The 26,566-nt window shown below is 41.3% G+C and overlaps 1 protein-coding gene across 3 annotated transcripts; it reads left to right on the top strand.

Annotated features, from left to right (window-relative positions):
- The first annotated feature begins 750 nt into the window (after positions 1-750).
- Positions 751-25,990, top strand: nr1h5 (nuclear receptor subfamily 1, group H, member 5). Of its 3 annotated transcripts, none has more exons than XM_041799197.1 (11): positions 751-844; positions 10,076-10,215; positions 18,976-19,374; positions 19,468-19,608; positions 19,725-19,849; positions 22,763-22,861; positions 22,990-23,086; positions 23,340-23,456; positions 23,558-23,647; positions 25,109-25,222; positions 25,446-25,990. In XM_041799197.1, exons 2-11 carry the CDS (start codon positions 10,119-10,121, stop codon positions 25,646-25,648), a joined length of 1,482 nt encoding a protein of 493 aa, XP_041655131.1. In that variant the 5' UTR covers positions 751-844; positions 10,076-10,118; the 3' UTR covers positions 25,649-25,990. The 3 variants fall into 3 exon arrangements, with proteins under 3 accessions (XP_041655131.1, XP_041655132.1, XP_041655130.1); XM_041799198.1 differs by having other exon boundaries at positions 769-844; positions 10,080-10,215; XM_041799196.1 differs by lacking the exon at positions 751-844 and having other exon boundaries at positions 9,012-10,215.
- Positions 25,991-26,566: the final 576 nt, after the last annotated feature.

Below are 26,566 nucleotides of genomic sequence, written 5' to 3'. Positions count from 1 at the left end.
TGACCCTGAATCCCCTCAGTGGTTGTGTTTGACCTGCTCCTGGGAGGCCTTGACAGCCATGTTGTTTTTCTTCATTAGCAGATTCACACTGGCCTCTCAGAATCATCCTCCCTCATAGCGCCCCCCTCCCACACACTTTTTGCTTCACTATTAGACATGATGCAATCACATCGCACACACTTTAACAGTAAGGGCCCACACACAGAGGGAGCACAGAGAAGAATCGAGGGGTTGTGAAACAGTGGCAGAGAGTTTGTGAAGCAGGCTGGGGAGTTAGCAGGAAGAGCCAGTGATAGGAAGCACCCATCCATCACCAGCATGGACAAGAAGCTGTTTATAAACACTCCATACTGGGAATTTCTTAATGAGATGATTCCTATGAGCCAGGCTGGGAGGAGAGCAGGGGGACTGGGTGGTTGCAAGTTAAATTCCCCAGTGCAGACATAAGGCCCTATGCTGGAAGTATTCATATGTGTCAGTATCCTGACACATATGATGCTTTAACTTTCATTAAGTTTACATGCATGATGACTCAAATCACCTTCATATTTGAATGCTTCCTTGCACAGTTTTTCCTGTGTTTTGTTGTTGCTACTTCAGCGCTGCTCCATTTACAGGTAAAGAGGATCTTTGGTCAGGTTCAATCTCCAACACACATCAAGAGTAACTGTCTCATTTCTCTGTTTACTCTGTGTGTGTGTGTGTGTGTGTGTGTGTGTGTGTGTGTGTGTATGTGTGTGTATTTAAAAGTGCTGCATGGAGGCTGGGCTGAAGCCAGCACTGCAAAAAGTTAGACAGTTGAAAACCAGAAGACTTTAGGACACTGAGCGGAGAACAACCAACGGTGAGTCCTCTATTTCCCTAAGCAAACTTCTTAAACATAAAATGTATTCTCACAAGCAAAGGCAATGTTGATTTGTGTGTGATCTTCTACCTAGAGAACAGTGTGTATTTCTACAATTGACATGATTGGCTTATTCTCCATGCAATGACGTGTTGATTGAGCACAAAATGGATAATCTTTGGTTTTTAATGCAGTTCCAACCAGTTGATTTTGGATTACATGTGCAACTGGGAACTCTTTCCAATAAGGTTCACAAAAATTGGCAGTTACTTACTCAACTGCTAGTAAAGCAAGGGAAGAATGATAAATTAACTACTAGTTAACCATGCATTTACATGTAAACCCAGACTAACTCCTCATTAAATTTACCAGGTACTTTATGTCGTATGCGATTTTAGACTCTTTTAGGAATGATGTAGTGATCCAAATTTAATCTCAGCACCCTTAAATAATTACAGAAGGAAAAAAGGCCCCACCTGATTTTCAGAATTTGACAAAAATGTTGCAAATATCTTAATCTTATATTTTAGTGAGCTAAGCTACATTTCAAATGACAATTCCATGCCAGGGTGCAGAGAAAAAAAAGATCCTTTGTTAATAAATGGGAGAAAACCTGAGAAGTTAATATCTCAAAAGGTGTATATTTATTTTTAGGCCCTTTAACTTGACAGACATGTATTTATTTATTCATCTATTTACATTTATTTAACCAGGAAAACCTCACTGAGTTTAAGAATCTTATTTACAAGTGTCCTGGCCAAGACAGGCAGCAGCATGCAAATATAAAACCAGAGCAGTTACAATCACAGAAAAGCCAAATTCAGTCTCATAGAACAGAAAGTCATCAGTTGAAACATCTACAGCCCGATGCATCTTCCTCAAAAACTTCAACTACTTTTAAAAAGATTTAGAGATCTGCCCCTCAGGACATAATCAATTAATAATTGCTAATAATTCATATGGCACCTTTTGAAACACTGTTACAAAGTGCTTTACATCATAAAATGAAATGCATACCAGTTAAAACAAAAACATAACATAAAATCAAATAAATAAAAAATATTAAAAACACTGAGCACAAGATCATAGTTTGAACAGAGTGGGATTAAAACTGTCAGGTTATACAAACAAAATAAAGGTAAACAGGCAACTATAAATTGGTGACAGGGTCTAAACTGATAATCTAACAATAAAACTATTTGCATAATACTCAGAGGTGAGATAAAACTATTCAGACAGATTTACTATAGAAAAGCCTTTCTGTAAAAGTAGATTTGAAGGCATAAGGTCTCCTGCAGCAGATTCCAGGCTGTAGGAGCATGAAATGGGTTAAACTCCTTAAATCCATTTCATGATGGACTCGGGAACAGATAAACAGAAGCTAATTTTGACCCATGGAATTGTATTTTTCCACTGATAGAACCCAGAGCACAATGCTAACATCTGGGCTGGCCTGCTAAAACATAGCGCACTCATTTTATATTGTCAGTTGTAAAGTAGAACACCATAATTTTAGTTACTCAGCACTTCATCATGAACTATTCAATCAGGTGTTCTTCAAGGATCTATATTAAGACCTTTGTTATTCCTTATTATGGCTTCAATGTCCATTTCTTAGTGTCCATTGTTTTTTTATATACAAACCCAAACTTTTAGTTACAAATACAGATCTTATTGCACTTCTTCTGTGACCTAGTAACTATGCCAGTTTTTGAGTGACTTAATGGTATTGTTTAATTCCAATTCTCAGATTTTACATGCTGCATCATGGACAGAATTTTCTAGCATTAGTTCATGCAGGACACTGTGGTCATTCCCCTCCCAGCTCCCACAGCCAATCACAGCTCTTTCTCTCAACAGAGTGGTGTATTTAAATATGACGTACTTGTTGCGAATCCCTGCTTACATTAATGCTGATGCACCACACTGCTGCTGCTGCAAGGCTTAACCTCCTCTACCCCAGCCTTCTCCTTTATAGTGTAAAGCTTGTTGCACCCTCATATTCAGATTCATGCTACTCTGGATTAATTGCTCTTGAACTAATTTTATTGTATTCAATATTCATGGTCATGAATGTGTCCATCCTTATGGGGATTTCTAGCTGTGCACTCCCCAGAGCGTCAAAGCATGCTGCTTGACTAACCCAGGGAGCATCTTTTGAGCAGAGCCTTCTCCACCAAGTAAAACTGTACACCCAGTTTGCAATAAAATGGTAAAAAGTATGGTGAGTTTTCCTGACTGAAATGAGGAATAACTGTATCTACTGTACATTGTGTTGATATAAAAACAGAAAGATGTGGGAGAAATGAGTGGCAACATAGTTTAAAAGTCTACAGAAGAGGTTTCAAACAAATACTTTAAGAAAAATAACCACCCTTTCGAAATTTGTATTCCCACTCATGATTGCCAAATCCTGCAAACCCCACTGACTCACATTTGCTCAAACACAGGCCGTGGACTTTACTCACCATCAGTGAAGCCACATTAATGTGAGTGTCAGTCTCCGGCAGGGATCAGTAAACAGACCGGGCCATTATCGAGCTGAAGCTGCCAGCCAGCAGCTCTCTGATAAAGAGATGAGTCGGCCACACGGATAGGAGGCTCTAAACAGGATTTATGATGTGCAGAATTTATCTCCAGGCTTGTACTGTGAGTGATTCAGGACTGATGAGTTTAAGGGTACAAACATGCCATCGCATTTTTCTTTTGATCTGAAGCACAGAGGAAAAGTTGTCTTGGATGCCCTGGATGTCTTGTCTTTATCTCTTAGACTTGTTCCTTTTGGTGCAATATTTTTGGTGTATTTGGTGGAAAGAAGCTCATTATACATCTACTGAGCTACTAACCATGTGTGATGTGAGCGTGCTTTCGAAACACTCATCTCCCATGGGGGGAGTCCTTAAAGTCAGGCCTTTGAGTGCGTTCAGCAATCTGTCCAACAGTGTGACACCTCCAGAAGATCCATGGTGACATTTGCACACTCTCAGTCACTGTCTCCATCGTTTAGTGTCGCTCTCAGCACTGCTGCCTGCACTCCACTCCTCTTCCGCTCCTCAGAGGTCAGAGACAGTTGGAGGGTGGCTGATGGCTTATCTTGACACGTCTTCTTGGATATGACGCACTGGTCATTAATGAGAAATGACAACAGACCAACTCCTCTTTCAGCAATGGATTAAAGCATTTCCAGAAAATACCACAAATGTATTATTTTAACCTTTTTCAAATATGAACGGCTACATTTTTATGAAATTTGAGGACAGGCTGCCCTTAAAATCAGCATGATTTGCTTGCTCTAACTCCCACCTCTTAGGCCTTTTTTCTCACATTCATTCCCAAAAATCTCAAGAAAGTTCTGCCTCTGAAATCTTCCAAAGTTGCAGAATATGAATGCCATCTTTCTCTCTCTCTTGCATGTGGTTGATTTTCTTGAATATTTCCATTTGCATTCGCATATCAGCTTACTCAACTTCGTGTGGGGCATTGACAGGAAAGATTCCAGGTAAAGTCAGAGTGAATAATTTGGCTGTTTGCATTCTAACATGCATGTCAAGCCTATAATTTAAGGAAGGTTTCAGGTTTTTTTTTTTTTTTTTTTTGCAAGTTTGACAGCTCTATTTCACAATCAGACAGGAGGGCGGACATACACTATATTGCCAAAAGTATTCACTCACCCATCCAAATAGTTGAAATCAGGTGTTCCAGTCACTTTCATGACCACAGGTGTATAAAATCGAGCACCTAGGCATGCAGACTGTTTCTACAAACATTTGTGAAAGAATGGGTCGCTCTCAGGAGCTTAGTGAATTCAAGCATGGTACTGTGATGGGATGCCACCTGTGCAACAACTCCAGTTGTGAAATTTCCTCACTCCTAGATATTCCACAGTCAACTGTTAGTGGTATTATAACAAAGTGGAAGTCACTGGGAACGACAGCAACTCAGCCATGAAGTGGTAGACCATGTAAAATGATGAAGCGGGTCAGTGGATGCTGAGGCGCATAGTGCGCAGAGGTCGCCAACTTTCTGCAGAGTCAATCGCTACAGCCCTCCAAACGTGATGTGGCCTTCAGATTAGCTCAAGAACAGTGTGTAGAGAGCTTCATGGAATGGGTTTCCATGGCTGAGCGGCTGCATCCAAGCCAAACATCACCAAGTGCAATGCAAAGCGTCAGATGCAGTGGTGTAAAGCCCGCCGCCACTGGACTCTAGAACAGTGGAGATGTGTTCTCTGGAGTGACAAATCGCGCTTCTCCATCTGGCAATCTGATGGATGAGTCTGGGTTTGGCGGTTGCCAGGAGAACGGTACTTGTCTGACTGCATTGTGCCAAGTGTAAAGTTTGGTGGAGGGGGGATTATGATGTGGGGGTGTTTTTCAGGAGCTGGGCTTGGCCCCTTAGTTCCAGTGAAAGGAACTCTGAATGCTTCAGCATACCAAGAGATTTTGGACAATTTCATGCTCCCAACTATGTGGGAACAGTTTGGGGATGGCCCCTTCCTGTACCAACATGACTGTGCACCAGCGCACAAAGCAAGGTCCATAAAGACATGGATGAGAGAGTTTGGTGTGGATGAAGTTGACTGGCCTGTGCAGAGTCCTGACCTCAACCCGATAGAACACCTTTGGGATGAATTGGAGCGGAGACTGAGAACAAGGCCTTCTCATCCAACATCAGTGCGTGACTTCACAAATGTGTTTCTGAAAGAATGGTCAAAAATTCCCATAAACACACTCCTAAACCTTGTGGAATGCTTTCCCAGAAGAGTTCAATCTTTTATAGCTGCAAAGGGTGGACTGAAGTTATATTAAACCCTATGGATTAAGAATGGGATGCCACCTAAGTTCATATGCGAGTTAAGGCAGGTTAGCAAATACTTTTGGCAATATAGTGTATCTGGAGTCATGGATGGGAAAATGATGGCACAGATGTGGCAGAATTACAACCAGAGGCAAACACAATAATGAGAAGTCGATGCCTCTATAATGTATTTGGTAAAAGGATGTATGAGCGAGTATAATGGTGAGCATCAGTTGTCTACCAGTAGCATAATAAACTTTTCTGAATATTACCTGCTGCATCACACATCAGCCTACTCCATCAATTTGAGAGAATTGTAAGTTTTGTGCATGTGTTTAAACACCAGTATAGCAAATAAAAAGCAAAATTAAACAGTTATATACTCAGGCAATAAACACTAGTTTAGCTCGTCCTACTAATATATATGAAGTTTAATTTTACAGTTTGTTCTGCTAAAAGCTGTGAGACTAAATAATACACACTGAACCTTTAAGTAAGTGTGAGTAGCACCTTTTCTTGCTTTATTATCAGCTATTTCAACTCAGTGCAAGCACTTCAGGCCTTATTTTGCTGGAAATATCATAAAATGGGATGTTTATTTGGACTTGCCAACTAATGTGCCTCACTTTAATGCTCATGGCCCCCACCACTTTGCCCTACTACTATGTTCTGTGTCCACATCTAAGAGGGGGACGTCCTTGAATCTTATTGTAAAGAAAGGGTTCAGGCTACATGACCCTTTAAATGAAGATTTTTCACTGCAAACTGAATGTTATGGGAAATCTCCAAGAATGCCTCGCAAATCATCAACAAGATCTAAACACTGGGCGTGTAGATGGTCGAGGGGTTTGAGGCGCGCACCATACGTGGACGGTCTGGTTCGAATCTGGCCTGTGGCCCTTTACCTGTTACCCTTAACTTTATGTCTCTCCTCACTCTCTTCCCTGTTCCGAGTCTATCCACTGTCCTCCTCTCTCTAATAAAGGCACGAAAAGGCCCCCCAAAAAACAAAATCTAAAAATTATGACAATAATCTATCATGATAAAGTCTCAACGGCCCTTTTGATTTTTGAACATCCACTGATGACCCATCTTTACTTTTAAGGGTCATCCCATTTCGAGGGGGATGATAGCACCACTACCCCTTATAAATGTGTTTCAGAGGGACAATAGGACACTCAGAATTGAGGAGCAGGGATAAAACTCTGAAATGAGGCTGCGCCAAAGTGAAATGGAATATTTTGGATGAAATGTATGCAAATATACTATAACTAAGCTTTGAGTTCTGCAGGGTAAATCTCATAACCTCACATAACCCCCTTTATAATTTCACATTTACATTTTTAATGCTGTGTAATAACTGACCAGCATAACTCAGATGTTTTTCGTCTTCACGTATTGCATCAACACTTACTGTAAGTTTTATTTGGCATGTGCTTTTATTTATTTGCTCTGCTCAGTATTTGTTCCTCTAGTACAGCTTATCTCTCGGCTCTGTTGTCATCGTGGTCACATGTGTACCACTTTACCCTTTGGACACCGTCTTTAAAGGGGAACACTGTGCAGCTAAAACTGAATTCCTGTGTTATTTGTCCCTGAGATCGATGGTGATCTCTCCACTGAAGGCTCTCGGACTCACTCCTGGTTCCCATAATGAACCGGTGAGAGGGGCTGATATGAGGGTGGGAGGATGCCGTTAATCCTCAGTAAGCATGCTGTATGTCAAACACAGATTTACAGGCCAGAGAGGAGGTCACTCCCCCGTCTCCTCTGGGTGTCTCTCAGGCCTCGGCTCCTTTTGCTCTCAGCCACTTTGGTTAACTGTGTGTGGGGGAGGCGGAGGTCTCTGAGCCCCTTAAATCTAACGGCTGTCCAATATTAACTGCAGCACAAACAGAGCAGCGGTAAACAAAAGGCAGAGTAAACACACTCCCAAGGCTTGGAGGACAAACACGGACAGATACACACAAAACACACTTACACACATTCTGTTCAGTTTATAGTTCAGTTAAGACAGTTTTTTTTTTGATGATCGGAAGTGAATAAACCAAATACTGACACATCAGTGGTGAGCTTTGGTATGCATGTTAATGCGTTCATTTTAGTTAAACAGCAACAACACTGGCAGCAACACTGACATCCATACAGAAAGTTGAGGGCATGATGCATTGTTTTCATATTTCCATTGGCTCAAATCAGGTTGATAAAAAAATGGGATATACGAGTGTTGTGTAGACCTTTGTTGGGACACAGAACCTGAAAATGGGACAGTTCTGGTCACATGCGCACTCTATGCACCCTTTTATATGACATGAAAGACCTCCAGACTTCTCAAGAGGGGCACTTCCAGAAATAAGTTGGTTATAAAAAATAAAAATCCTTGATATACCACACACTTTATGTCAGACAACTTCCTGAAAACTCGATAGACTTTGAGACCATGGAACCAGACTTGCTAAATGCTTGTTTCAGAGTTTTAATCTCATTCTAGAGCCAGCTAGATTGATGACTGCTTCGCTCTAATAAACAGCTGATAACTACCAATGATAAAGTAATGTTTCAGTAAAGACAACCCAGAATGAGGATTAAGTGTACAACCAAATCAAAAGTGTTAGATTCCAGTGTCAGAGTTGACAGTTGAATATAGAATCTTCTCTGCTCAAGTGCTTTCAGGTTTCACAGGGATTGGGTGTGAACAACCCTTTACAAGTCCACAAATTCTCTGTTGGATTAAGGTCTGGGCCTTGACTCTGCCACCTTGTTGTCTTTAAACCTCTTCTGTGTAGCTTTTGCTGTATGCTCCGGGTCATTGTCTCACTAGAAAATAAATCTCCTTAGCCATAGCTCTCTGGCAGGCTGAATAAGACTCTCATCCAGGATTTTCCTAGATTCATTTTGCCATCTACCTTGACAAGCCTCATAGGGCCAGCGGCTGAGAATCATCCCCACAGCATGACGCTGCCACCACCGTGCTTCACAGTGAGGGTGGTGTGTTTGCAGTGATGTGCAGTGTTTTGTCTGATGGCCAGAAAGCATGATTTGGTCTCATCAGACCAAAAAACTTTCTTCCACTTGAGCATGGAGTCTCCCACATGCTTTTTGGTGAACTCTTATCTAGATTTAAAGTTTTCTTCAAATGTGGTTTTCTCTTTTCCATGCTCCTATAAGACTTTGACTGGTGTAGAAGTTGTTGCGTGCAGAGACTCTCCCATCTCAGCTACTGAAGCGTGTAACTCCTTCAGAGTAGTCATAGGTGTCTTGGTGGCCTCTCTCACTAGTCTCCTTCTTGCACAGGCACTTTGTGAGGATGGCCTGATCTAGGATCTTATCCATCCCCTGACTTAAACTTTTCAATAACCTTTCCTTTGAGTTGCCTTGAGTGTTCTTTTGTCTTTAGGGTGTAATGGTGGCCAGGAATACTAATTAACCAGTGACTGAACCTTTCCAGACACAGGTGTCTTAATACTACTATCACTTGAGACACTTTCATTGCACTCAGGGGATTTCCATTTCACTAATTGTGAGACTTTTAGTACCAATTAGCTGGACCTCTTTCAGGTCAGTCACCTTAAGGTGGGTGAATATTCATGTAATCACTGTGTATGTGTTGCCTGTTGTACCGGGATCCCTGATGGTTTCCTTGCTCATGTTTCTGGTGGATTGTTGTTGTTTTTTATGTTAAACACAATAGCACCATGAGTGAAGTTATCCCTTGGGTTAAGCAATCATAAAGGATCCTATGGATATACTAAGACCATATAATGAGGAGTAACTGACCATCTCCTTGGTAACTAATAGCTGACTAAAAGCCGGTTTTTGTGTAGGTTCCTTAGCTGTTAGTTAGTTAGTTATATGTTACTTTTAAACTCTGCCTTCCTCTTTGGACCTAATCATAAAGTTTTACCCAGTATTTACTCCATGTAAAACCCATTTAACATTGCTGTAATGATGCAGATCAAATAAAAACAATATTTTCTTTGCCTGCCCAGCTGTTGCACTCTGGGACTCGTCCATTCAGGCCAAATCCCAACACACAAATACAAACACAACGTGAGTGTCACTCAATCCGCACATGAGAGACACATCCTCCATGTTCCCTCCCTCAATCATTCCTCGCTCTCTGATCTGTAAAGTCAAGTCCAGGTCCAGCTGTTTGGACCACAGTCCCATCCCTCTGCTTCCTGGGTGTCCCTGCTTTCCCTTTCGTCTATCCTCCCCCAGGGATCGGTTAAGACCTCCTCCAGCACTTCATCCACCCCAGACCAAGAGCCTCAGCTGCTCTCTCACTCTCTGCTTTTTAAAAATAGGCCCGGACATCAGCCTGGACAGCTCAGAGACCTGGATGCATCATGGGGATTTAGGAATGTCTCCCAGATCCTTCATATCTGTGTGAATCCTCTCAGTACTTATCTTTATGTCTGTGTTCATGTGAAGATAGATCCAGTTTAACAAACTAAAGAGGAGATCTTCTGTCCAGATGAGAGAGTGGACTGAGTGGGAGATGAGTTTTTCAGCAGGAGGGTTTCTATCCTCCACGGATGGGTACTGCACCACAGAGCCGCTCCAGTACTACGGTGAGTCCACGCCAACACCTCTGCTAAACCTCCCTCTTCTTCTTGTTGCCTCTCTAAAAATATCTGACATTTTCATTCTAACAATAACAGACTGATGGACATGTATGAGACTGTTTTCTGCTGCATTTTCCTAACAGATGCTGCCAATAGATTTAAGTCGACTTTCTGATGAAGTTTGAAGGCTGAGCTAGGAAACACAAAACATCCACACAAGTGTTAATGTCTTATGTGAAGTGATAAATAAGCTTGTATGGCACTTTTATAGTCTTATGACTACTATAAGCACTTTTTACTCTGCAGATCCCATTCACCTATTTGCACACTGATGGCAGAGGCTGCTCTCTAAAGTGTGCATAAATATGAAGTGATCCCATTCATTCCCACTCACACGTCACTGATGCAGCAGAGGGAGCAATTAGGAACTCAGTGCACTACCTAGCTACACAGTGACATGTAGCTACAGGATCAATCAATCAATCAATCAATCCATCAATCAATCAATCAATCAATCAATCCCTGATTGCATAGCGCCAATTCATATCTGAAGTTATCTCAAGACACCCTACAAAGAGGGCATGTCTTCTCTTGATGTGGCCTGCTTTAACAGACCATTGTTAATCCTTATTATTATAATAAAGACCATACCCTATTATAAGAAGACCAGCGTTAATTTATTATAGTAGTATTGCTCTTGGATCCAATTAAACTGTTTTAGCAATGATAATAGATGTAAAAATGATGTTAAAATATAAAGCAATAATCACTGTAATGCTGGCATTAGCAAAAAATAACGACGGTAAAAAGAAAGCTGTATATATAAAGATGATAACAGAAATGCAATTTTAGCTGTTTTTGAATTCACTTCATGATATGAGATAATTTTAGTACTTATAATAATGATGATGATGTTTAACATCATGGGCGTTTACAGATAGCTTACGAATAATATAATAATAAGTCAAGTAGAGGGCATATTAGTAATTTTTTATTTCTAGTGAACTAAATGGAGCTCTGTTCTTACCTCAGGCTTAAATTACTGTCTTTCTTTACACAGTAGTTCATGTAGAATAGTCGACTGCCATGGCGGTGCTGGTTATGTGTGTATTTTGGTCTGTGTGTGTCACATGTCTGGACAAGATTGAAAAAAAATCTTAAAAATTAAAAAAAAAAAAAATTAAAAACAAAATTTTAAATTAAAAGATTAAACATTTATAAAATTAAAAAATTAAACATTTAAGAAATTACAAATTAAAAAATAAAAATTAAAGATTAAAAAATAAAATTGAAAAATTAAAAAATAAAAAGATAAAATATTAAAAACAGAAGAAAAAAAATAAAAATCAAAAGTTTAACATTTAAAATTGAAAATCAAAGATCAAATTGAATATCACAAATAAAAAGTATGCTTTCTTTTTTCTACCACCATCTCTTTCTTCAATCAGTGAACTTTTTTCCCCTTATTTACCACAGAGCATGTATTTGAGCATTCCTCTGGGACTAACAGACTACAATATTTGCCAACATTAAATGTACAAGCCAAACTGAAATAATCTGAATAGTAATGTGATGTTACACCATTGCTTTTGGTTTATTTTCAAGTGTCTAATTTAAGTGAACTTACCCTTTAAAGAAACAGAAAACCTTAATGGAAGGTAACAGAAATGAGCCTTTTACATTAATGTGATCTTGGTTCCATCCCAACCGCTCATTTTATTTTGTAACTGAGTGAATTAAATGCCTTTGGTGTCAGCTGTTTCTGTCACCACACTCCCAGTGTTCCCAGTTGAAAACAGTTCAGCTTCAGGAACAGCTCCGTGCTCGTCAGTGACACCTTTCCTTCACTTCGTCAGTCTAAAAAACAAGATAATGGTGGAAGAGAAACTGATCTTACTTTTTTGATATTTCCTTAAAACAGTTAATCTTAAGTAGCACCAATTAGCTGAACCAGTAGAAGTCAACTTTCGTAAGCTGGGGTGAAGCTCTCTGAAACTAAGGCCAGTACCGACGATTAAAGGGGCACCTGTGGACACAGGCCCTCATGAGAGACGTTTTTTTCTATTAATAGTCAGTATTTTTACATGTGAGTAAATTAGTCCATCTAGTTCAGTCAGAAATACTCACACTTTCCTTTATCTTAAACGTTAAAGTTGTGCACAACAAATTACACAGTGGTGCATCACTCACTCATCACTTTCACTATTACGGATAGGACTGGTCTGATGTGTGAAGTAGCTAATGGTGACTAATCTTAGCTTACAGTTGTAAACTTCTGGAGGATGCTGTAGCCTATGTCTGTAAACACTGATATTCCTCAGTCAGCTTGCTTGATTTGTGTTTTTTTTTAAACCCATTTCAGTGCTATTCTTCTCTACATATACTTAGATCAACAAAAGTAACACTGCCTCTCTTTATAGAGCATAATTTATATACAAATGAGACATGAGTGACTACGCTCTGCCTCATCTTATCCCCTCACACAGCTGATGAATGAATGTCACTAAACATTTATTTACTGCCTCTGAGATCTTGATGTCATGAAGCAAATATTCTTGAAGACGTTCAGCCGGCTTGCTGCATTCGCAGCATGGAGGCAGGGAGACTGAGCGTGCCCTGGAGGATCTATTTATACCATTTCTATCATCAACAAATTCCCCCCGTTGTCTCCCCTCCTGCCCCGAGGAGTGGGGTGGTTGAAGGGGCAGCTATGGGGGGTGGTTTGCCGGTGTTGTTTGGCTCCCTGTCGTGCGTGGGATGGAGGGGAGGCTGAGGAGTGTTTAGACAGTGTTCCAGTGGTTTACAAACAGTGAGGATCACGGCTCTGTCACAAACTGAGAAAACAAGGACCCCCCCTGAAAAATGTCACCATGCAGTCTGGTAGAGACAGGAAACATCTGGAGAGAGAGACAGGGAGCTGAAGGACAGTCAGAGAGGAGTGATGGGTGAAAGTGATGATGCAAATGTTTTTATTTCATAATCAGAGAGATTCGTCTTTTACTAAATACACCACTTCTTTAAATCTCCTGTCACCAAAACTTTCTGAGTATTTTATATTAGTTTCATATATATAAGGACTGAAGACTGGTAAGAGCAAAGGGGAACCATTAAAGCATCAGCCTCTACCTAAAAACAGTAAAAACACCCCATCTTACTGCTCATGCTGGGACTTCTCATGCTCATTCAGATTTATATTAAGGACCTGAGACCACATCCGAGTACAGCTGACTCCACAAGAGTACCGTACCTGAAGAGCATGCCCAGTCTCGCATCAAGAGGGACTCTTGGCACAAGTAATGTGGACTTGGCTATGGTACATGGGAGATGCAAGTGAAACCATGCCCTTGCACAGCACGGACCCACTGCATCCTCCAAGAAACATGGTAGACGTGGAGGTAGGAAGAAGGTCATTGTTGGTATCTTCAAAGTAATACAAACATCCACAGTAGCCTGTGGGATGGACTCTGTTGTCCACATGAGGACTCTTACTGTTAGTTTATGCAGGACATGGTAGTCATACAGCCAGCTGTGATCAGCTGACACCATCCTAATTATCGCCTCCCACCTTCTATAGCCCCCCCCCCCAGCCTCCTCCTTAATAGCATAAAGCTTATTGCCCCCTCATGTTAAGATTCATGCCACTCTGGATTAATTGCTTTTGAACTAATTTTATTGTATGCTTATTGTATTCTTCTGAGCATTTTTTTAAAGTCCTGCCCTTCTCTAACACTTTCTATTGGAGCTTTCCCACATGAATGTGAAATCATCCATGCAATGTATCACTGAAACAGTCAATCTGGAGTGTCAGGTTACTTCTCCCCTGTCAGGCAAGTTATTCACTAAACATCTTGGACTTTAGAGGGATATTTTGGTATTTCTGAAGACATCTTTTTACAGAAAAGGGTTTATAGATATTTGAGCCTCTTTTGGACTTTTTTCATTATGGATTAAAACGTGCATGGTGAGTTTCTCAAAGCATGGTGTACCCCACATAGATGTGACCAGAGATGCTTTTAGCTGATAACAAATACCCCATGTGTGTATTTTAGCCTTGCTTCAGTTGGAGCTTAACTTTTTAGACACTGTTATTTTATTTGTATGTGAGTGAAGAGTCTGTTAACAGCCTGTTGGACTACAGATCCTGCTGTCACAGAAGGATTGCTGACTTTGAGTCCAGTGAAAAGCACCAATCCCACATTTCACCACTTTACTCTTCTTTAGTTTGTGCCTAAAGCCACAAAGCTCTTCTTTTATCCTCCTTGATTCTTTAAAAGGGACATATTTTACCCTTTTAAGACAAGTTTATATTGGTCTCAGAGGTCCCCAAAACATGCCTGTGAAGTCTGTTGCTGATAGAACGCTCCAGTATTGGATTTTTGCATGGCTAAAAACCCCTCTGTTTCAGCCCTTCTCAGATTGAGCTGTTTCTGGGTCTTTAAATGTTACTAAGCTATCTGACTCCACCCCTGACTCCGCCCCCTCAGGAAATGGATGTGGCTCAATGGATGTTTCTCCCGATCCTCCTCTCAGCTGCCTGCTGAGAAGAGGATCAGGAGAGGAGGGTGGAACTTTCTTCCAAGTGGGGAGGGCCAACCAAACCTGGGGGCAGAGCTAACTCCCCACATGACATCATGAGGAGAAAATCTAAGAATAGCTTGTTTTAGCACACATTTTCTGACAGGTGGTGGTGGTGGTGGGGGGTTATCTGGTACTTGGGGGGATTGTGGACAGGGCAGAGGCACATATTTTGGTTAGAAAAGCCTGAAAAAGTGATTTTTGCACAATATGTGACCTTTAAGAGTGAAAAAAACAGGCCATGAATTTCAATTTTTCATTTAAAGGTGAAGTGTGTAATATTTAGCCTATTAGCATTTAGCAAAACAAGCTTGGTTAAAATGAAACATAACATTTTCATTTTCATAAGTAGATTGATCTAAATTAGTGTTGACATCTGATAACACATTTTTTAAATTTATGTTTTAAATTAACTCAGAATAAGCCTTTTATTCATATATGGGAGGGTCCCCTCCAAGGACGCTGCCATCTTGGATTTTTGCATTTTGCCTGTTTCTATGGCACCATAGAAGGAATCAAATAACAGTTAAGCATGTATTGATTTTTAAACTTCACTGGTTCCCACAGTTATCACCAGAGAAATGAGCATCACACTCCAGAATTGACTGTTAGATGTTGATAGTCCCAATTTTACACACTGCACCTTTAAGCAGTTAATTCTGTTGCTACCACTGTTTTCTAATCTACCACTGTTTAGTCTTAGGGTTTGATTTGACACAAATGGGGGCGTGGTCAAACCTGAGAGCAGGAAGTTAAACTACATTGCTCTGATAAATTTCTGATAAACTTCTATTGATATGAGGCTGGGGCAGAGGTATGATTGTTTTTGTGAACACCTTTCTCACTGTTCTTTCCTCTGTTAAAGAAAACCTGTAGCCTCTTATTTCCCCCTGGCTAGCTACTTTGTACAGTTTTTCACCTCATGAGCCCTTTTAAGGGCTCATGAGGTACTTTGGTTTTAAGGGGAAATTCTTAGGACACAACATGATTTTTAAGTATTTTCCTGGAGTTTTGTTACTCTTCATACTAAGAAAGCTTTATGAATGCGGCTCCTGGAGCCTCAGCCCTGCCACAAAGTCACTAGATTTAGATAATGAGCTTTAGAAGTGATGGATTGTGGATTATATTTTCCTTTAGGGGGGTCAGACTGTTTCTCTGTGTTCAGTAAGCCAATCTAGCCAAAGATTAACCCTTTAAATAACCAAACAGAGCTACGAGGATGAAGCTTTCCCTGCCAAAGCTCTATCTACAGTGTTAAACTCACATTATTTACATCATTAGACTGATATTTGTTAACCCTTTATCTTCACACACCATGTTTCCCCCTGTAACTTCCCGTCCCCAGCAGTCGAGTGGGCGCTCCCTGTTTTATCAGTTAATAACAGATCCCACAGTCGTGCTGGTCCAGCTGTGCTTTAAGAGGCTGCCAGTGGTCACACATGTTTTCTCAGAGGACTCTGGACTCACCAAACACAAACTGCCGACCCGTCATTAAAGATGTCTCAGCCCGTCACAACACTGAACAGCCAGTATGGAGAGAAGTATCCAGAAAAGGATCAAAACATCCGTGATGGCACTTACAAGTTCTCAGCTGCATCCGGTTTCAGCAGTCAGGACAAGTTCACAAGATCTCACTCTCAGTTCTTTATTGAATCCCCCGAAGAGTCATAAAGACCAGGAGAGTCCAGGCAGTCACGCAAGACCACTTTTCTATGACGCACACTGACTTGGTAACAGTGCTGGCTGAGATGCTCATTTATTTTTCTGTCCTGAAGTTATTCTCTGTTACATTTGAAACAATGTGTTGTGAAAAGTTGGATTATATGGTTGCACTACAGTTAAGATGGATATTATGCATCTCATATATGAATATCCACACTGGTTTCCAAAAGCCAGCTAAAATCTTAACTCCCAGAAAACTGGATGTGCTTCCAGGAGGGATTAGGTATGTAAAGACCTGATTCAGTTTCCTGAATGTTCTTTGTTGGCTCAAATGTGGCTGCTTAGAAATGTCTAGAAATACAGACACAAGTGTGGATGGGATATAGAGATACTATTAGATTCATGTTGTCATGCTTTTTGGTGCATTATATGAACAAAAGTATTTGGACACCTGTTAATCATTGAATTCAGGTGTGCAATTAAACCTGTTGCCAAAGGTGTATAAAATCAAGCACCTTAGCCATGCAGTCTCCTTTTGCAATCATCTGTGATCCTAAATGGGTCAATGGGGTATTGTGATGGATGCCACCTTTGCAATAACACAGTTTGTGAAATTTCATCATCATATTTCACAGTCAAGTGTAAGTGATATTATTAGAAAGTGGAAGCATTTAGGAATAGCAGCAACCCAGCCATGAAGCTGACAAACACATAAACTGATCGGGGGTCGATGACTGCTGAGGCACATGGTGCATAAAAGTCACCAACTCTGCTGATTCCATTACTGAGGAGCTCTGAACTTCCACTGGCATTAATATAAGAGCAAAAAACTGCTGTGGAAGCTTCATTGAATGAGTTTCCATAGTCAAGCAGCTCCATGCAAGCCTCACATCACCAAGTCCAATGCCAAGCATCTGGTAGTATGGTGTAAAGCACACTGACACTGGACTGTGGAGCAGTGGAAATGTATTCTGTGGAGTCATGAATCGTGCTTCACTGTTTGGAAGTCAGATGGGTGTGTCTGGGAAAATGGTACTTGTCTGATTGCATTGTGCCAGCTGTGAAGTTAGGTGGAGGAGGGATAGACTAGTTTTGGGCTAGGCCTATCTCCAGTGAAGGCCAATCTTTATGCTTCAGCATGCTAAGACATTTTGGTCAATGCTATGCTTCCAACTTTGTGGCAACAGTTTGTGGAAGGCCCTTTTCTATTCTAACATGACTGTGCCCCAGAGCACAGAGCAAGGACTGTAAAGACATGGCTTGATGAGTCTAGTGTGGAAGAACTTGACTGGCCTGCACACAGCCCTGACCTCAACCCCATCAAGCACCTTTGAGATGATCTGGAGCAGAGATTGTGAGCCAGGCCTCATAAATGCTCTACATCAGTGATTTTCAACCTGTTTTTGTCCAAGGCACACCTGAAGTTTCACCAGAATCTCAAGGCACACCATATTCATATCAATGCAAAATAGACTCTTGCTACAGTCAAGGCCGCCCATAAGGGGGGTAAAGAGAAGCTTTCTGAGTCTCAGCCAACTGGGGGATCATGGAGGTCAGCAAACCCATGGTCCACTGTTAAGCTGTGATAACCAGTATATTTAACCCTAATAATCAACAATCTTTATTTGTGCTTTAGTACGACTAAGCTTTCTTACAAAGGTAATCCTCTTAAAATAGAATACCTTGGGCACAAATCCAAATACAAACACTCCAAACTCTTGTGGAAATCCTTCCAAGAAGAGTGGAGGCTGTTACAGCTGCAAAGAGGGGCAACCCCATATTAAAGTGCATGAACTGGAATCCAGTGCCATTACAATCCATGGTCAGGGAGCCAAATACTTTTGTCCATATAGTATATCAACAAAAACTATGACATTGTGGGCGTGCAAAGCATCAATAAGCTTGACAGACAGCAGCTATCGTTGTCCACCATCAGTGGAGCCAGATTGTGAATCAAACTGATCCCCAAGAAAGGTCATGGAAGAGCTAAAACATCTCTCCAGCTAAGAAAAGCTTTTGGTGCTCTTCTTTGCCCAGCTCTAACAAAACTGCAGCTCTGGCCAGTCCAGCAGCAGCATTCAGGTTTTTCTTTGCCTTGATAACTTTAAAATCCCTCACATCAATCAAGTTCAAATACCGAGGATTCAATGAAATGTAACGTTTTCTTGGAAATTCCAGTTCTCTTTCCTCATTGTCTTGAAATGTCAGACCTAAAAATAATCCGGCTTGCATCGCTCTCCAAAGTTTCCCTCTGGAGTTTTTTCCCAGGAAGTATTGTCAGAATAAATTAATCAGATCAGAAATCTCACAGAAAGGCAAAGCAGCTTTATAAGTATCAAACAATTCAAACAAAGAGGCCTTTCAAAGAACCTTACATTGGCAAAGACATGGCAAAGAAAGAATAAGAAATTTAAAGTCACCTAAGAACCTGCCTGCATATGTGCAGATACTTCATCCTCAAACGCTCATCTCTGATATGTATAAAAGGGGTACATATTTCCCATTGACTTTCCTCTTTCTCCTTTTCAGATATGCTGGCAGACCCTCTGGGCTACCCCCTGCAGGACCCAGACCTCCAGCTGCTCCCATACAGCCAACAACAGTACAGCTCTGCCAACCTGCCCTTCCCCCTCTACGGCTCTCCCCCCTCCTCTACTTCCTCTCCCTCTTCCTCCTCTTCCTCCTCACAGCCGTGCCATCCTCAGTACCACTACAGCCCTCACTACCTGGAGCCCCCCTGTGACCCCAGTCCAGAGCCTCTCTGTGGGGGTCTGGTTCAAGGGCTCGGGGTGGTGGGGATCCCTCTGGGGCGGAGGACTCGGGTGGGGTTAGGAGGGAAGGGCAGGGGTCAGGACGAGCTGTGTGTGGTGTGTGGAGATAAAGCTTCAGGGTATCACTACAACGCTCTCACCTGTGAGGGATGCAAAGGTAGTTCTGTTGTATATCAACTTTTTTCCCCTACAATTGAGTCCCAACCATCTCTGCTGGTATTTTACCTCTTTTTTCCCCTGAATATTGTAGGTTTTTTCAGGCGTAGTGTGACTAAAAAGGCGGTGTATCACTGTAAGAGCGGTGGTGGGTGTGAGATGGACATGTACATGAGGAGGAAGTGCCAAGACTGCCGACTGAGGAAGTGCCGCGCTGTAGGGATGCTGGCTGAGTGTACTTAACTTTTATTACATAAAATTACATGTCATCACTTATGTAATTATAGGAAATACTTCAGTCTAACAGATTAGCTTGTCTAATGTCAATCTGTAAACGTATTTGTTTCTCAGGTCTTCTGACAGAGGTGCAGTGTCAGTCCAAACGACTCAGAAAAGGAGGTAAAGGCAGAGGACAGGAGGAGGAGGAGGGAGCAGACAGCAGGAAGGTCAGCTCTACCAGCAGACTACCTGGACAGGTACTACAGAGAAAGAATCATTATGTTATTGATCTGATGCATGCCTTAGTGAATGGCAGTGCTGAAATGTCAGAATGATTCCACTTATACACTGTGCATCATCATCTAATAGGGGTGGGGGGCCTGATGTTTGCAGGAGTGGCTGTTTTCCTCTTAGGATGGTGTCTACATGATAGATATTACTGAGATAATAAACAACATAGACTTTACCTCGGGTTCAAACCCACTTATATTCAAACTAAGTATGCTTTGCAAGCCAATTCAGTATTAAAATGCCTCATTTATGAAATATCTCTAGATTGTAAAATTTTGTATTTACATTTTCAGCTGAGTGCTGGGTCAGCACTGCACTTGGTCTGTATATGATAACCTGCCTGACTGACTGACTGACTGACTGACTGACTGAGTGATTGACTGATGGACTGACTGACTGATTGATTAACTGAGTGACTGATTGATTGGTTGATTGAGTGACTGAGTGACTGATTGACTGACCAACTGACCGAGTGACCGTTTGCTGAACTGACTGACCGACCAACCGAGTAACTGACTGATTGAGTGACTGAGTGACCGACTGATTGACTGACTGGTCGATTAACTGACTGGTTGACTGAGTGACCGACTGACTGACTGACCGACTGATTGACTGACTGAGTGACTGACTTACTGATCAACTGACTGATTGACTGACTGGCTGATTAACTGACTAATTGACTTACTAACTGATTAACCAACTGATTGACTGACTGATTGACTGACTGACTAATTAACTAACTGATTGACTGACTGGCTGATTAACCCACAGATTGACTTACAGGTTGATTAACTGACTGGCTGACTGAGTGACTGATTGATTGGTTAACTGAGTGACTGATTGACTGACAGATTGAATAACTGACTGACTGACTGACTGATTAACTGACTGATTGACTGACTGACTGATTGACTGACTGGCTAATTAACCCTGAGAGTTGACCTACAGGTTGATTAACAGACTGGCTGACTGAGTGACTAATTGATTAATTACCTGAGTGACTGATTGACTGACTGATTGATTAACTGACTGATTGACTGACTGACTGACTGACTGACTGACTGATTGACTGACTGGCTGATTAACTGACTGATTAACTGACTGACTGACTGATTAACTGACTGATTGACTGACTGATTGATTAACTGACTGACTGACTGACTGACTGACTGACTGACTGACTGACTGACTGACTGGCTGATTAACTGAATGATTAACTGACTGACTGACTGACTGACTGATTAACTGACTGATTGACTGACTGATTGACTGACTGATTGATTAACTGACTGACTGACTGACTGACTGACTGACTGGCTGATTAACTGACTGATTGACTGACTGATTGACTGACTGATTGATTAACTGACTGACTGACTGACTGACTGACTGACTGACTGATTAACTGACTGACTGACTGATTAACTGACTGATTGATTAACTGACTGACTGACTGACTGACTGATTGACTGACTGGCTGATTAACTGACTGATTGACTGACTGACTGATTGACTGACTGGCTAATTAACCCTGAGAGTTGACCTACAGGTTGATTAACAGCCTGGCTGACTGAGTGACTAATTGATTAATTACCTGAGTGACTGATTGACTGACTGATTGATTAACTGACTGATTGACTGACTGACTGATTAATTGACTGATTGACTGACTGATTAACTGACTGATTGATTGACTGACTGACTGACTGACTGACTGATTGACTGACTGACTGACTGACTGACTGATTGACTGACTGACTGACTGATTGACTGACTGACTGACTGACTGACTGACTGACTGACTGACTGACTGACTGACTGATTGACTGACTGATTTCCTGACTGACTGACTGACTGACTGATTGACTGACTGACTGACTGACTGATTGACTGACTGATTGATTGACTGACTGACTGACTGACTGACTGACTGACTGATTGACTGACTGATTGACTGACTGACTGACTGACTGATTGATTGACTGACTGACTGACTGACTGACTGACTGACTGACTGATTGACTGACTGACTGACTGATTGACTGACTGACTGATTTACTGACTGACTGACTGACTGACTGATTGACTGACTGACTGACTGACTGACTGATTGATTGACTGACTGACTGACTGACTGACTGATTGACTGACTGACTGATTGACTGACTGATTGATTAACTGACTGACTGACTGACTGACTGACTGATTGACTGAGTGCCTGAGTGACTGACTGATTAACTGACTGATAAACTGGCTGACCGACTGACTGACTGACTGACTGACTGACTGACTGACTGAGTGCTCTATTCCAGGCATGGCACTGCAGCTGGGGGAGTCTTTTGTTGAGAGAACATCTGTTTTGTACGTCATGGCTGCCAAGTAGCAGCTCTGTTTAAGAGAACAGAAAAATAAATGTTGTGCCATCTTTTGTTTTCAGTGTAGAATGAGTGGGAGGCCTCGGCTGCTGAAATGAAGATGGAAATTATATTTTACATCATTTTTCCTAAGCTTTGGCAAATTTCAGTCTCCCTATAAATGTTATTTCAGCGGTTTTGGGCTGTCCTCAGAAAAACAGAAATCTTTCTGCTATCACTGAGTTATACAAATCTGACTGTGAGAATATTTCAACGGAAAAGTAAACACAGGCTGTTTCAGCATTGTGCTGTTCATCCGTACATCTGACACTGACCCAGCAGCATTAACTATAGAAACAGTCAGTCTTAATGTTGATGGGCTTGTTTGTTGTTGCAAGACAAGACAGCACTTAACTTTAATGCCATGCACTTTGTATGCTGTAATTATATTAAAGTACGTTATAATGATATATAATCATCCTGACACTGATTTAACCTTGTGTTGTGTTAATGTCTTTGCTCCAGGCTCTGTCGTCCAGTCTAAGTAGAGAGCAGAAGTACATTGTAGAGAGGATGGTGGAGGCCCACAGACTGTACAGAGCTCAGGACAGCAGCCACTGCAAGGTACAACACAGAGTACTTTTATTTAACATGGTTTTACTTTCATCTTCACACATCTTCGTCACATTGTAAATCTCTAAACACAGTTATATTTCCATGTTAGCCTTATGGTTTCTTGTCTGTGTGCTCAGCTGTTTGAGTGGCCCTGCACGGAGGAAGGGGAGAGTCTTTCTGATGTTTTATCACCAAACCTGCAACGATTGCTGCAGTTCGCCAGGGCGGTACCAGGTGAGATAGATAGGAATATGTGACCTGATTTATCTAAAATCTTCTCAGAAATCAGCACAAAAATGTGTCACTCCTTTGATGAAATTTGTGTTTAGTCTTTGTGAACTACATAGTCTTATCTCTGTCAGGTTAGTGGTCATTGATTGGAAAGAGTTTCAGGTGTTTTTAACTATAAGGAAGTTGAACTTATAAAGTTTATAACAAACTCCTTTTCTCTTCAAAGAACTACTTAAAAATGCTGTTTTCCTTGCAGGTTTTGACCTCCTGGATTTCTCCGATCAGAGCTCTCTGCTGTCCGTCTCCTCTCTGGAGGTCATGTTTCTCCTCTCTGCTCAGCTATTCTCACACAACCCAACCAGCCCCAGTCCAGGTGAGTGCACAAACAGACCTGTTTTGAAAGATTGATGCATGCTTTTCACTCAGTATGAAGCAAGTTTACTCTGATAAAAAACATTTTTCTTCTCTCACCAGCCCTGCAGCTTTTCAGTATGTCCACACACAACTGGCTGAGAAATGTAGAGTCAAAGGAAAACATCCACAGTCAGACGCAGGTCAACTCAGGTGAATTTTACACTTAGAAAATATATAAAACCTGCAAGTTTGGAAAGGTTTCTTAAAGCAAATCAAATGCACACTATGTAGGCTCTGCTGCCAGAGGGCTCACAGACAAGCAACTACATGGATTCTTGGATAAAATCTGCATAACGAGGGAGAAAAGCTGTTAAAAGTGGCCTTCCTGTGAGCTCCTCAGATAGCATTCTGGGATTTCATGAACAGAACAGAAAGAACACTTTTAACTGCTTTTCTCTCTCATTATGTGGAATTAAATAATGAAACAAAAACAAGGTTTACCATTTGAAGTCATTAATCAAAAACAGGAAGTAAACAGCAGAGGATGATGGGACAGAGCAGCCACTCCAGAGCATTTACCTTGTCTTTTAATCGTTTCTCTGTGGCTTTCACTGTATACTTCGGGTCATTGTCTTGCTGTAAAATAAATTCTCTCCCAAGCTGTAGTTCTCTTGCAGATTGAATAAGATTGTTCTTCAGGACTTTCCTATATTCTGCAACATTCATTTTATCCTCCCACAGCATGATGCTGCCACCAACGTGCTCTACAGTGGGAATGGTGTGTTTGTGGTGATGTGCAGTGTTTGGTGTCCACCAAGCATAGCGTCTTGTCTGATGGCCAGAAAGCACCATTTGGTCTCATCAGACCAAAGAACTGTCTTCCACTTGACCATGGAGTCTCCCACATGCTTTCTGATGAACTGTAGTCCAGATTTAATCTGAGTTCTCTTTAACAGTGGCTTTCTCTTTGCCACTCTTCCATATAGCTTGACTGGTGAAGAACCCGGCCAACAGTTGTTGTCTGCAGAGTCTCTCCCATCTCAGCTGCTGAAGCTTGGAACTCTTTCAGAGTAGTCATAGGTGTCTTGGTGGCCTCTCTCACTAGTCTCCTTCTTGCACAGTTTGTGAGGACGACCTGATCTAGGCAGATTTACATATGTGACATATTCCTTCATTTCTTGATGATGGATTTAGCTGAACTCCAGGGGATGTTCAGTGCCTTGGACATTTTTTTGTATCCATCCCCTGACTTAAACTTTTCAATAACCTTTTTTCTGAGTTGCTTGGAGTGTTCTTCTTTTGTCTTTGTTGTGTAATGGTAGAAAGGAATACTGGTTAACCAGTGACTGGACCTTTCAGAAACAGGTGTCTTTATACTACTACTATCACTTGAGACACATTCACTGCACTCAGGTGATCCTCATTTCACTAACTGTGAGACTACTGGCACCAATTAGCTGGATCTCTGCTGAAAAGCAAAATTATATTGACCATGACTGATTTATAAAATCAATTAAAGGATAAAACATCCAAGGGGGTGAATACTTTTGTAAAGGCACTAAATACTCAACTAGATAACACAAGAGTGATCTTTTTTTATTTAATGTAGACATTTCATTGCAAAAAGTGTACACATTGTACCTTTGTATTAAATATTTCTTGTGTGAACAGGAGGCAGTGAGGATCTCTTCAGCCCTGTGCTCAACTTCTTCCACAGCATGGCGACACTAAGAGTGACGGAGGCTGAATACGCACTGCTCACTGCTACAGCTCTGCTCTGCTCAGGTCAGAACAACAATCTCTGATTCTCATTTAGGGGATGTTTGTCATGCATTAATTCCAATCACCTGTCCAGGAAAAGGCACACAATTTATCTGTAAATAAACAATGTCAGCTATCTGGAAACTTGGCAGGATGTGATAGAAAAATTACACCTGTAAATGATTCACCCAGTCAGACTATAAGCTCAGCAAGTTCTAGTTTTCTTTCTGTGTCCCTGTCCCTGCAGACCGTGCATCCCTGCATGCTGCAAACTGTGTTGAGAAAATGCAGGAACTCATTCTAGACCTGCTGTCGAGAGTGTGTGGGGCCCAGGCTGGAGCTGCACGAGGGGGACCACAGAGGTTTGGCCGCCTGCTGGGCAGACTGACGGAGCTACGAACCCTCCGTCACAACTACCTCCTCCTTATGAGACAGCAGCCGGGACTCTGAAAATATTGAAAACCAGCGCAGTCATCTCTGTGGAGTTTGTGTACAAATATAAAGACTTGTGGGACCTGTGTGAGCAGAGAAATAGAACAACTATTCAAGCAATTCAGATTTTAAAAATCAAACTTAACTGAATTTTTTGGCTCTGTTGTTGAATTACTGACACAAATTCAACAATTCAGTCCTTTAATTCTGCAGCCCTTTTATTTCAGATTGTGTATTAATGTGGTAATGGACATTTGTAGTATTTTATAGTAGGTCTTTTTATAAATGTTGTATACAGCTTACATGTACACATTTGTTTTTAAGGAGAAGAAATGTTACATTAAAAATATGTAAACCTTGGACTATGTGATGTTTGCCAGATAAGAAAAGAATCATATTTCTTATATCAGCTGCATCAGAGATTTGTGAACATATCTGAATGGGATCAGGGCCAGCTCTTGCTATTTTGGTGCCCTAGGCAGAATTACAATTGGGCAAAAATTAGGCAGAAAGTAGCAAAAATGGGAAACATGCAACAAAAATTGCAAATAAAGACAAAAAGTGGCAAAGAGCAGTGAAAGTAGGCACAAAGATGTGGCAGAAATGAGCAAAAAAAGGGGCCACACAAAATGTGACAGAGATAGTACAAAAACAGGATAGAAGTAGCAAAACAGTGGCAAAAATAGACAAAAAAAATCAAATAATGTGGCATAAATGAGCAGAGAAGGGGCAAAAGGCGACATAAATGGGAAAAGTGACATAATGGGCAAAGAGTGGCAAAGAGTTTGAAAAAAAAAGTGGCAAGAACTGGGCAGACAGTAGCAAAAATCGATGAAAAGCAGCAAAAGAAATTGGTAAAATGCAACAAAAATGGCAAAAATGGACCAAAGGTGGCAAAAACAGCCAAAAAATGTTTAAAGATGTTGAAGAGATAAG

The sequence above is a fragment of the Cheilinus undulatus genome, linkage group 11 (assembly GCF_018320785.1).
Source record: "Cheilinus undulatus linkage group 11, ASM1832078v1, whole genome shotgun sequence".
Lineage (NCBI taxonomy): Eukaryota > Metazoa > Chordata > Actinopteri > Labriformes > Labridae > Cheilinus > Cheilinus undulatus.
Note: the sequence above shows the minus strand (reverse complement) of the source record. Positions and strands in the feature narration are given on the sequence as shown.

Coding starts and splice junctions, on each gene's coding strand:
- nr1h5 (XM_041799197.1), top strand. CDS start 10,119: ATGAGAGAGTGGACTGAGTGGGAGATGAGTTTTTCAGCAGGAGGGTTT. Junction 10,216..18,975: donor AGAGCCGCTCCAGTACTACG/GTGAGTCCACGC, acceptor TCTCCTTTTCAG/ATATGCTGGCAGACCCTCTG. Junction 25,223..25,445: donor TACAGCTCTGCTCTGCTCAG/GTCAGAACAACA, acceptor CTGTCCCTGCAG/ACCGTGCATCCCTGCATGCT.